Source organism: Gorilla gorilla, chromosome 8 (genome assembly GCF_029281585.2).
Source record: "Gorilla gorilla gorilla isolate KB3781 chromosome 8, NHGRI_mGorGor1-v2.1_pri, whole genome shotgun sequence".
NCBI lineage: Eukaryota > Metazoa > Chordata > Mammalia > Primates > Hominidae > Gorilla > Gorilla gorilla.
In genome coordinates, this window is record NC_073232.2 from 106,997,555 (window position 1) to 107,009,060 (window position 11,506).

Here is an 11,506-nt window from a genome sequence, read left to right on the forward strand (position 1 = left end):
TCATCTATCTACCTATATAATCTAATCTGTCACATTTAACACCTAAGTACTTCAGTATATAATTCCCAAAAACAAGGACTTTCTCCTACATAATAATAATAACATTCACACTCAAGGAATTATTATCAATACATTAATATTATCTAATATCTTATAACTACATTTTCCCAGTTATACTAAAATATCTCTTATAGTTTTTTTTTGGTGGACTTCCTGTAGTCCAGTCAAGGAACAAGCTTTTAATTTGGTTATCTTGTTTTGTTAGTCCTTCTTCATCACGAACAGTTTTTTTTAGTTTGTTTCACTTTAATACACTGATAGTTTTTAAAAGTCCTGTCCCCTTGTTATGTAAAATGTTGCTCAGTCTGGTTTTGTTAGAATTTTTTTTTGACAATTAGATTCCAGTTATGTGTTTTTGGCAAGAAAGTTACATAGGTGATGTTATATACGTGCCATTGCATCACATGTGCGGTCCACATTTTGTAAGCGTGTATCTGCTAGGTCTCTCCATTGTTGGGGTTCTGTTTTTCATATGCAGTTAATAAAAAGATGGCATGGTACTTTAAGATCCTGTGAATATTACTTTCCCAAATAATTTACCCAGTAGTTTTAAAGTTAATTGATGATCCTTGCCCGAATCTATGGTCCTACCTGAATGGCTGCAAAAATGATGATTTTTCTAAATTTATCCTTCCTTCTGTGTTTTTTAGGTTGGATTCATCTCTGATGAAGAGTTCCCCCACATGTTTTAACTAAAAGAAACATATAGCATTTCTGTGATCAACCCCTCAATAAATTTTAGTGTACTTATTGATATCATCTCAGAAGTCATTTTTAATTAGATCAGAACTCCATTTTAAAAAACCCTATGAACAGATTCCAAATTCTCCTCACTTTTTTTTTTTAACAAAAGTTTTATTGGAGATAGAACCACCATGTACACAGGGAAAAGAGCACAAAAATTCAACTGATACAGAACAACAACTGAAGGTCACAATTATCCAATGTAGTTTGCAATTACTTTTCAGTTTCTTAAACAGCTCCCCTCAACTTGTTTTTTTAACAGTCTTGCTAATTTTTCAGCTGAAACAGCATCAAGTTTTCCAAAAATTAAGAGCCTCGGGAGGGGACCCGCTTTCAAGATACCGAAGGTGACATCAAGAGTCTCCTCCTAACAGGACCAACTCTATCTAAAAGTTGCTTACGAGTTACTTGAATCTTGTGTAATAGTCTGCATCTCACAGACCATCATGGATGAGTTAGAACACTGTTGTTGATGGTCCAGTATGAAGAGAGGGCAACCAAATAGCTGTATTCGCTTGTCAGCTGAGCTCATATAAAGAAATCAGTGAGGAGCTGAGAAAATATAAGCAATGGCTGCTCAATAAGAATTATAAGTTCCAAATACCACATATAGGTAGACACCAGTGTGCAAGTTGATGCAACTAGAAAGAAACAGATGACTTTTTAAAATACCTGGCCACAGGTCTTTGAGAACTCAAGAAAATAATCAACAGTAGACACAAGAGTCAAAAATCTTCTCAGGTTGAAGATTAGGACATGGGTAATCTTCCTAACAGCTCCAACAGGCAAGGAAATATGCTGTGGCAAAAAGCATTAAGTAGTTCTGATTTTTAAAAAACAAAAACAAAATTTTCTGCTTCTCCTCCCTTCAAAGCTTCAAGGAAATAGAAACAAGGAAACAAAACAAAAACAAAAAAAAATCAGTGATGGTAAAGAGAAGCCTTTTGCTTGAATTATCAATTCGAAAAACAGTAATTTTGCCATTTTGTATATATAAACAATCTTGGGACATTCTTCTGAAAACTAGGTGTCCAGTGGCTAAGAAAACTCAATTTCAAGCAATTCTGAAAGGAACACCAGGATGACCCAGAATCTCAAATTCCCAAACAGGGGCTGTGTGGGAAAAATGAGGGAGGACTTTTGTATCTAGGGTTTTAGCAAGTTAAAATGAAGATGACAGGAAAGGCTTATTTATCAACAAAGAGAAGAGTTGGGATGCTTCTAAAAAAACTTTGGTAGAGAAAATAGGAATGCTAAATCCTAGGAAGCCTGTAACAATCTACAACTGGTCCAAGTTGAAGACAAAACTGTCCAAACAACATTTAAATCTAAAGTATGTTGAAAACTAGTTGAGAAGTTTTTGCTCTTGTAACAATTTACAAAACACGTTCATTTTGGTCTCTTTTGCAGTTTTCTTATTGTATTCATTTTTAATATAAAGAGTTGGATTTTTCTCTTCTATGATGTTCCTCTAGTACAACTGATCATTAATTTTCTATTTTAGCTATTTTTATAAGTACTTGTTAATCAGCACAGTTAACTTGGGGCTAAGTCATATATACACATCCCATACTCATAAATGAAAATTTTTAGGATGTGAATATACAAGATATTATGTAAGCAACTGTCCCCCTACTTGAAAACTTGTTTCCAAATAATGTTTTTTAAAAACATCCCTTTCAGTGTAACAGAACATTACCTAGTAAAATATCAATAGCTATGACAATTCATTTCTCTTTTCAAGGGAAATCACAAAACAGGTGAACAACCAAGTCAAGGGTGGTTTTTCTGTTTGATAAATACATCCAGAACTCTGTACAGTAAATAAAGTTTGCATGCAGTTTAAGTATCTTTAAATGACATTTTAAGTAAATAAACCTTTTGCTTCATAATTAGTGGTATATAAGAACCCTCCCCACTTTTTAATAGCCACAGGGATCTCTTTCCCAGTTCCAAAGAGGAATTAATGAAGACCAGGTATGTTTAGAGGCTTCTAGTTAAAAACTGTCTTCTGGAAGTCCTAGCCAGAGCAATCAGGCAAGAGGAAGAAAGAAAACGTATTCAAATAGGAAAAGAATAAATCGAACTATCTCTCTTCACTGATGATATGATTCTACACCTAGAAAACTCTGAAGACTCTTCCAAAAGGGCCTCTGGAAGGGATAAATGACTTCAGTAAAGTTTCAGGATACAAAATAAATGCACAAAAATCAATAGCATTTTTATATATCAATAATGTTCAAGCTGAGAGCCAAATCAAGAACGCAATCCCATTTACAATAGCCACAAAATATTAAATCCCTAGGAATACATCTAACCAAGGAGGTGAAAGATCTCTTTAAGGAAAACTGCAAAACACTACTGAAAGAAATCATAGATGACAAAAACAAATGGAAAAGCATTCCATTCTCATGGATTGGAAGAATCAATACTGTTAAAATGGCCATACTGGGCCAGGTGCGGTGGCTCATGCCCATAATCCCAGCACTTTGGGAGGCCAAGGCCAGCGGATCACAAGGTCATGAGATCAAGAACATCCTGGCTAACATGGTGAAACCCCATCTCTACTAAAAATACAAAAAGTTAGCCAGGCGAGGTGGCAAGTGCCTGTAGTCCCAGCTACTTGGGAGGCTGAGGCAGGAGAATGGCGTGAACCCGGAAGGTGGAGCTTGCAGTGAGCAAAGATCACACTACTGTACTCCAGCCTGGATGACAGAGTGAGACTCTGTCTCAAAAAAAAAAATAATAAAATAAAAAAATAAAGGCCATACTGCCCAAAGCAATCTACTGATTCAATGCTATTCCTATCAGACTACCAGTGTCTCTTCTAAAATTTATATGGAAACAAAAAAGCCTGAATAGCCGAAACAAACCTAAGCAAAAAGAACAAAGCTGGAGTCGTCACGCTACCAGACTTCAAACTATGCTATAAGGCTACAGTAACCAAAATAGCATAGTACTGGTACAAAAACAGACACACAGACCAATGGAACAGAATAGAGAACCCAGAAATAAAGCAGCATACCTACAGCCATCTAATCTTAAACAATGCTGACAAAAAACAGGCAATGGGAAAAGACTCCCTATTCAATAAATGATGCTGGGATGGCAGGCTAGCCATATGCAGAATGAAACTGGACCCCATCCTTTCACCATATATAAATATGCACTTAAGATAGATTAAAGTTTTAAATGTAAGACATCAAACTATAAGAATTGCAAAAGAAATACCTAGGAAACACCATCCTGGGCACTGGCCTTGGGAAAGAATTCATGACTAAGTCCTCAAAAGCAATCACAATGAAAAAAAATTGATATGTTACTTAAAATTGATAATTTAGTTACAAATTAAACTAAAGAGCTTCTGCATAACAAAAGTAACTATTAACAAAGTAAACAGACAACCTACAGAATGGGAGGAAATATTTGCAAACTATGCATCTGACAAAGGTCTAATATCCTATAAGGTAATTAAACAATTGAACAAACAAAAAACAAATAATGCCATTAAAAAGTAAAATACATGAACAGACACTGCTCAAAAGACATACAAGTGGCCAATAAACATATGAAAAAATGTTTCACATCACTAAACATCAGAGAAATGCAAATCAAAACCAAAACGAGATACCATCTCACATCAGTCAGAATGGCTATGATTAAGAAGTCAAAAAACAATGCATGATGGCAAGGCTGTGGAGAAAAGGGAACACTTATAGGCTCTTGGTGGGAATGTAAATTAGTTCAGCTACTGTGGAAAGCAGTTTGGAGGTTTCTCAAAGAACTTAAAAGAGAACTACAATTTGATCCAGCAATCCCATTACTGGATATATTTCCAAAAGAAAATAAACCATTCTACTAAAAAGACATGTGAACTTGTATATTCATTACAACACTATTCACAATGGCAAAGGATTGGAATCATCCCAAATGCCCATCCACAGTGGACTGGATAAAGAAAAGGTGGTACAAATACACCAGGAAACCCTATGCAGCCATAAAAAAGAATGAAATCTTGTCCTTTGTAGCAACATAGATGCAGCTGGAGTGAATTAACGCAGGAACAGAAAACCAAATATTGTATGTTCTCACAAGGAGGAGTTAAACATCAGTACTCATGGACATAAAGACGGCAACAATAGACACTGGGGACTACTAGATGGGGGCTGAAGGGGAGGAAGGGTTAAAAAACTACCTGTTGGATACTGTGCTCTCTACTCGGGTGATGGAATTATTTGTACCCTAAACCTCAGCATCACACAATATACCCATGTAACAGTCCTGCAAACAACAACAAAAAAGGTAATCCATGTGTGAGGTGTGTGAAAACTGAAGTGATGAAATACAGCAGCAAGTGGGGATGTACACCAGGGTCCAAGCTTGATGATAAACAGGGATTCAGAAGGCTGCCCCCGAGTATTCAAATGCTCAGGACTTCAAGTGCAATTAATTGGAGGGGACTTCAGCAAAGTCACTGCCACTTGCCTTAATGTCATACTGCTTCTTACTAGGTCTGTCTGGGTGGGAATGTAACTTCTTTGGACCTCAATTTTCTTATCTATTGATAAAAGAGATTGGACTAGGTGATTTCCATCACTTCTTCCCACTCTTTGACTTCTTTATAACTTAGTTTGTCTGTGTTGCTATTTTCAGGGCACGACCATAATAACATCCCTGACTTCTGTGCTGCGCAATGACAAAGAATTCCCCAACCCAGAGATGTTTGACCCTGGCCACTTTCTGGATAAGAGTGGCAACTTTAAGAAAAGTGACTACTTCATGCCTTTCTCAGCAGGTAATAGATATTCATTTCCATCTGTCCTTCAGGGCACATGATACCTTTTTGGGATCAGTTGACTCTTACATGATGCCACCTCTGAGGTTTGGCTGAATTGCTTTGCAGATCATTAGCACCATTCCCTATGCCCATGCGATTTCCCTGCTGATGAACATCCCCGTTATTGGGCCAGGTTAGTGGGGCTTTGGGGAGTTGATCCAGTTTTTCAAACTGAAAAAGCTAGAGTGTAGGTTAATTTAATTCTGCCTCTAGATACATCACTGAGCTACCCAAGAGCTCTTCTTAATGGGTGAAACTTATTTAGACATTTCTCATCTGCCATGAGAAAAGTATCTAATTCCACAACTTTGAATATCTTCCCTGTGGTGTCCCTAGCTCCCTAGACTGAGCTCTGGAGATACAAGTATCTGAGAGCAGAGAATGGGCTCTTAAGAGGCTCACTCCTGATTTAGAGGAGTAGACAAGTAGACAGATCATTGTAATCTAGTAGGAGGAAGGCTGCCAGAGGGGAAAGCACAGGATGTTGGGGAGCTCAGTGGGGGAATCTGCCTGCTTCCTGCTCATTCATAGGCCATACCACTTCCAAGAGGAAGGAAACTTAAGCTGCCTCATTGCAGCAGGAAACAGGACAAGAAGAGAAGGCAAGGCACTTTTACAGAGGTAATGGACCATAGTAGCAGGACATTTTCTGTAGATCTAGGGGGTCAGAACCTACCAACAAATTTCAGGGTCAGGAAAACCCTGGAAATGTGGAAGGATAGTCTGCAATAATTCCAGAGCACCTTGGTCTCCCTCCACTCATGATCATACATCTTGGATATTCAATCTCTACAGCTAAAGTGTGTGGTGAGTCTGTGGACATAGAGTTCCCTTCATTTTTTCCTCTGGCTTTTGATCCCTGCTTTGGATCTGGCGCTGTATACACTGAGATGTCAAGAACTAAGACCTTCTTTTAAGGATTTCACGTTTTAGCAAGATAGAAAAGTAAATACACAGATAATAGAATTCCCGGTGATCTATGCTCCAGTGGAAGCATGAATATGATGAGGAAACCTAGAGAGGGTGAGTTTCTATTGACTAGGGATCACAGAAATCATAAAGAGGAAATGACATGGGGCATAGCTTCTGAAGGAAGCATAGGAGTAGAGCTTTTTAGGCAGATGTGACAGCAAGAGATAAAGCTTGAAACTTTGTGGTGTGTTGGAAATTGATGAAGAATGGATATGCCTAGAGCTGAGAGTGGAGGAGATGAAGAATGGAAGGAGTGATATAGAACATCAGACTGGGAACAGAATGTGAAGAGTCAGGTCAAGCCATTTGGCCTTTATCCCATAGGACAGATGGGTGTTGTTTAAAGTTGTAAAATGAGAGACTGACATGTTTAGACATGTACTTTTGAAAGTACACTAGGAAAAAAAATCTTTGGCTAAACATTGTGCCAGAAGTACAAAGGGGAACACACTATATGAGCCTTCTCTTTTCAGCCCATCTTCCCTGTGAATGCATTTCTAGAAAAAGACTGATGGAAACTTGTAGTGTCAAAAGAGCAGTTATAACGTGGGAATACTTAGTGAAGTGCATGGCATAGAGCTGATAATCCATAAATATTTGTTGAGTGAAGGGTGCCTAGTAAAATAAGATATTAAGTAGATAGGAAGTGTATTCATTTTTCTGTTTTTCTGTGTATCCAGCCATCCTTCCAGTCATTCTGCCTTCGATCCATCCATCTATTTAATCATTTATCAAATAGTTACTGCATACTCTTTGTGACTGTTCATGACCTAATGTTCAAGGAACAAATCCCCTATGTCTCTTATTTTCAGGAAAACGGATGTGTATAGGAGAGGGCCTGGCCCACATGGAGCTGTTTTTATTCCTGACCACCATTTTGCAGAACTTTAACCTGAAATCTCAGGTTGACCCAAAGGATATTGACATCACCCCCATTGCCAATGCATTTGGTCATGTGCCACCCTTGTACCAGCTCTGCTTCATTCCTGTCTGAAGAAGGGCAGATGGTTTGGCTGCTCCTGTGCTGTCACCTGCAATTCTCCCTTATCAGGGCCATTGGCCTCTCCCTTCTCTCTATGAGGAATATTTTCTCTGACTTGTCAATCCACATCTTCCCATTCCCTCAAGATTGAATGAACATCCAACCTCCATTAAAGAGAGTTTCTTGGGTCACTTCCTAAATATATCTGCTATTCTCCATACTCTGTATCACTTGTATTGACCACCACATATGCTAATACCTATCTACTGCTGAGTTGTCAGTATGTTATCACTATAAAACAAAGAAAAATGATTAATAAATGACAATTCAGAGCCATTTATTCTTTGCATGCTCTAGATAAAAATGATTATTATTTACTGGGTCAGTTCTTAGATTTCTTTCTTTTGAGTAAAATGAAAGTAAGAAATAAAAGAAAATAGAATGAGAAGAGGCTGTGCTGGCCCTCATAGTGTTAAGCACAAAAAGGGAGAAAGGTAAGAGGGTAGGAAAGCTGTTTTAGCTAAATGCCGCCTAGAGTTACTGGAGGTCTGAATTTGGAAAAAAAAAACTATGTCCAGGAGCAGCTGTAACCTGTAGGGAAATACTGGAACAACCATCCATAAGAGGGATGAACATTAAGTGTTTGAATTCATGCTCTGCTTTTGTGTTACTGTAAACACAAGATCAAGATTTGGATAATCTTTTTCCTTTGTGTTTCCAACTTAGATCATGTCTAAATATATGCTTTCATATGGCTAATCATGTGTTAATGACTGTTATTTTTCTCTTCCAAACAAGAGCAAAATCTCCAGAAATCCTCACCAGGCTTTATTTTTTTTCTATTTTGCACTGCATACTTTTATTTTACTGAACATAAATGCAATGGTAATTAGATGCTATGATCCTGAAATTATTAGCCTTATGTCAACTCTAAAGCTTAAACAAGTGAACAAATCATACACATCAAATTCTAGTCATCTTTTTTCCTTCCTTCTGTCTTGAAGTGTATGAAATGAGAAGTGACACATTAACCTTTTCCCAGCTCATCTCCAAGAGAAAGTCCTTTATACTTATCATGCATTTGTAAGATAACTCATGTGTATAGTTTTATAAACACACACGCACATATGTCTGCATAGGTGTATATTTACATATAATATATACACATGTATATATGAGATTGATAGTGGTTCTTTAATGAGTTCATATTACACATATTATTATATTATACAACTTGCTCTTTTTTTTAACTTTTATTTTAGGAGGTACACATGCAGGTTTGTTATATAGGTAAACTCATGTCACGGGTTTTTTGTACAGATTATGTCATCACCCAGGTACTAAGCCTAGTACTCAATAGTGATTTTTTTTTGCTCCTCTCCCTCCTCCCACCCTCCACCCTCATGCTGTCCCTAGTGTCTGTTGTTCCCTTCTTTTTACTCATGAGTTCTCATCAATTAGCTCCCACTTATAAGCAAGAACATGTGGTATTTAGTTTTCTGTTTCTGTTAGTTTGCTAACGATAATGGCCTCCAGATCCATCAATTTTCCTGCAAAAGACATGTTTTGTAATAAACAATATGCCAGGAAAACTTCCAAGGTAGTAGAAACCTGACAAGTCATTTCATTGGGCAGATTACAGAAGAAAATATGAAAATGGCTATTAAAAGTATTAAAATAGCTTAAAAATAAAAAGTATACATTAAAGCTACATTACTTGTAGTATTAGCAATAAAACAGACATTTCCTTATTGAAGTAATAGATAAGATAGAGCAACTTTTTCACCAACACTACTATCCCATGACTGTGTTGAGCTTAAAGCAGGGAGTGAGCAGTGGTTGTATTAGCAATGTTGCCCGAAGTTACCCTCCAGGTGGATTAAAGATTCTCTAAGTTAAGTGAAAATCATAGGCATTAATAGTGATAAGAGTCTTATGATATGGAGTCTTTTTCTAGTGTTGTGGGAAATGCTGTCAATAGCATGAAGCCATGAAGCCATCAACTTCTCATCCTGGTTTGCAGTTTGAATGTCTCTGGTTATGGGCATTGGGAGGTTTGGTAAATTTTCTGTGTGCTCCACACATCAGGAATGAGACTCATCCCTTAAAATTAATCTAGTTTCAGATTATAGGGCTTCAGGAACAGATCAGTTCCCAGTTTTACTAATTTCATAGAAGAAAATGGGATTAGAGAAATCTAGAAGAATTCAGGATCTAGTCTAGTCTGTAGATAGATAACAAGAACTAGAAAACAATGCACAGGGCTACAATCCAGTAACAGATGTAACTTTTCTCTACAAACATACTTTTTCTCTCTACATTGATCACAGAGGAATCTCAGATTTGTTGTTTATTTCTTTTTTTTAACTTTTAGGTTCAAGGTACATGTGCAGGTTTGGTATGCAGGTTAATTTCATGTCACAGGAGTTTAGTATACAGATTATTATTTCATCACCCAGGTAATAAGCATAACACTTGATAGGCAGTTTTTCGATTTTCACCCTCCATCGTCAAGTAGGCCCCAGGGTCTCTTGTTCCCTTCTTTGTGCCCATGTGTTCTCCATGTTTAGCTCCCACTTATAAGTGAGAACATGCACTACTTGGTTTTCTGTTCCTGTGTTAGTTCTCTTAGAATAATGGCCTCCAGCTCCATCCATGTTCCTGCAAAGGATGTGATCTTGTTCTTTTTTATGTCTGTGTAGTATTCCTCAGTGTATATGTACACATTTTCTTTATCCAGTATACCATTGATGGGCATTTAAGTTGATTCCATGTTCTTGCTATTGTGAATATTGCTGCAATGAACATGTGCATGCATACATATGTCTTTATGGTAGAACAATTTATATTCCTTTGGGTAGTATATACCCAGTAATGGGATGGCTGAGTTGAGTGGTAATTGTGTTTTAAGTTCTTTGATAAATCACCCAAGTGCTTTCCAAAGTGGCTGAACTAATTTACATTCCCACCAGGAGTCTATAAGCATTCCTTTTTCTCTGCAGTCTTGCTAGCATCTGTTATTTTTTGAGTTTTTATTATGATAACCACTCTGACTGGTGTGAGATGGTATGTCATTGTGGTTTTGATTGGCACTTCTCTAATGGTTAGTGATGTTGGGCATTTTTAAGTGTTCATTGGCTGTATGTACGACTTCTTTTGAAAAGTGTCTGTTCATGTTCTTTGCCCACTTTTTAATGGGATTGTTAATTTTTTGCTTTTTAATTTGTTTAAATTCCTCATGGGTTCTGGATATTAGACCTTTGTTGGGTGCATAGTTTGCAAATATTTTCTCCCATTCTGTAGGCTGTCTCTTTACTTTGTTGGTAGTTTCTTTTGCTGTGGAGAAGCTCTTTAGTTTATTTAGGTCTCATTTGTCAATGTTTGCATTTGTTGCAATCACTTTTGGCATCTTTATCATGAAATCTTTGCCAGACCTTATGTCCAGAATGGTATTTCCTAGATTATCCTCTGAGGTGTTTACAGTTTTAGGTTTTATATATAAGTCTTTAATTCATCTTGACTTTTGTATATGGTGTAAGGAAGGGATCCGCTTTCAGTCATCTGCATATGGCTTGCCAATTATTTCAGCACCATTTATTGAAGAGGGAGTCCTTTTCCCATTGCTTGTTTTTGTTGACTTTGTTGAAGATCAGATGGATGTAGGTGTGTAGCATTATTTATGGGCTCTGTATGTTGTTCCATTGGCCTATGTGTCTGTTTTTGTACCAGTACCATGTTGTTTTGGTTATTGTAGCCTTATGGTATAGTTTGAAGTCAGGTAATGTGATGCCTTCATCTTTGTTCTTTTTGCTTAGGATTGCCTTGGCTATTCTGGCTCTTTTTTGGTTTCATATAAATTTAGCATAGTTTTTTTCTAATTCTGAGAAGAATGTCATTGATAGTTTATAGAA

At 37.1% G+C, this 11,506-nt stretch overlaps 1 protein-coding gene across 1 annotated transcript in view; it reads left to right on the top strand.

The window, feature by feature from the left end:
* Positions 1-8,354, top strand: part of LOC134756383 (cytochrome P450 2C18) — a 52,281-nt gene extending 43,927 nt beyond the window's left edge. Inside the window, exons 8-9 of the mRNA XM_055352525.2 lie at positions 5,458-5,599; positions 7,426-8,354. Of these exons, the coding sequence (XP_055208500.1) occupies positions 5,458-5,599; positions 7,426-7,607 (324 nt within the window). The 3' untranslated portion in view covers positions 7,608-8,354. The remainder of the gene's footprint in view (positions 1-5,457; positions 5,600-7,425) is intronic.
* The last annotated feature ends 3,152 nt before the right edge of the window (positions 8,355-11,506 follow it).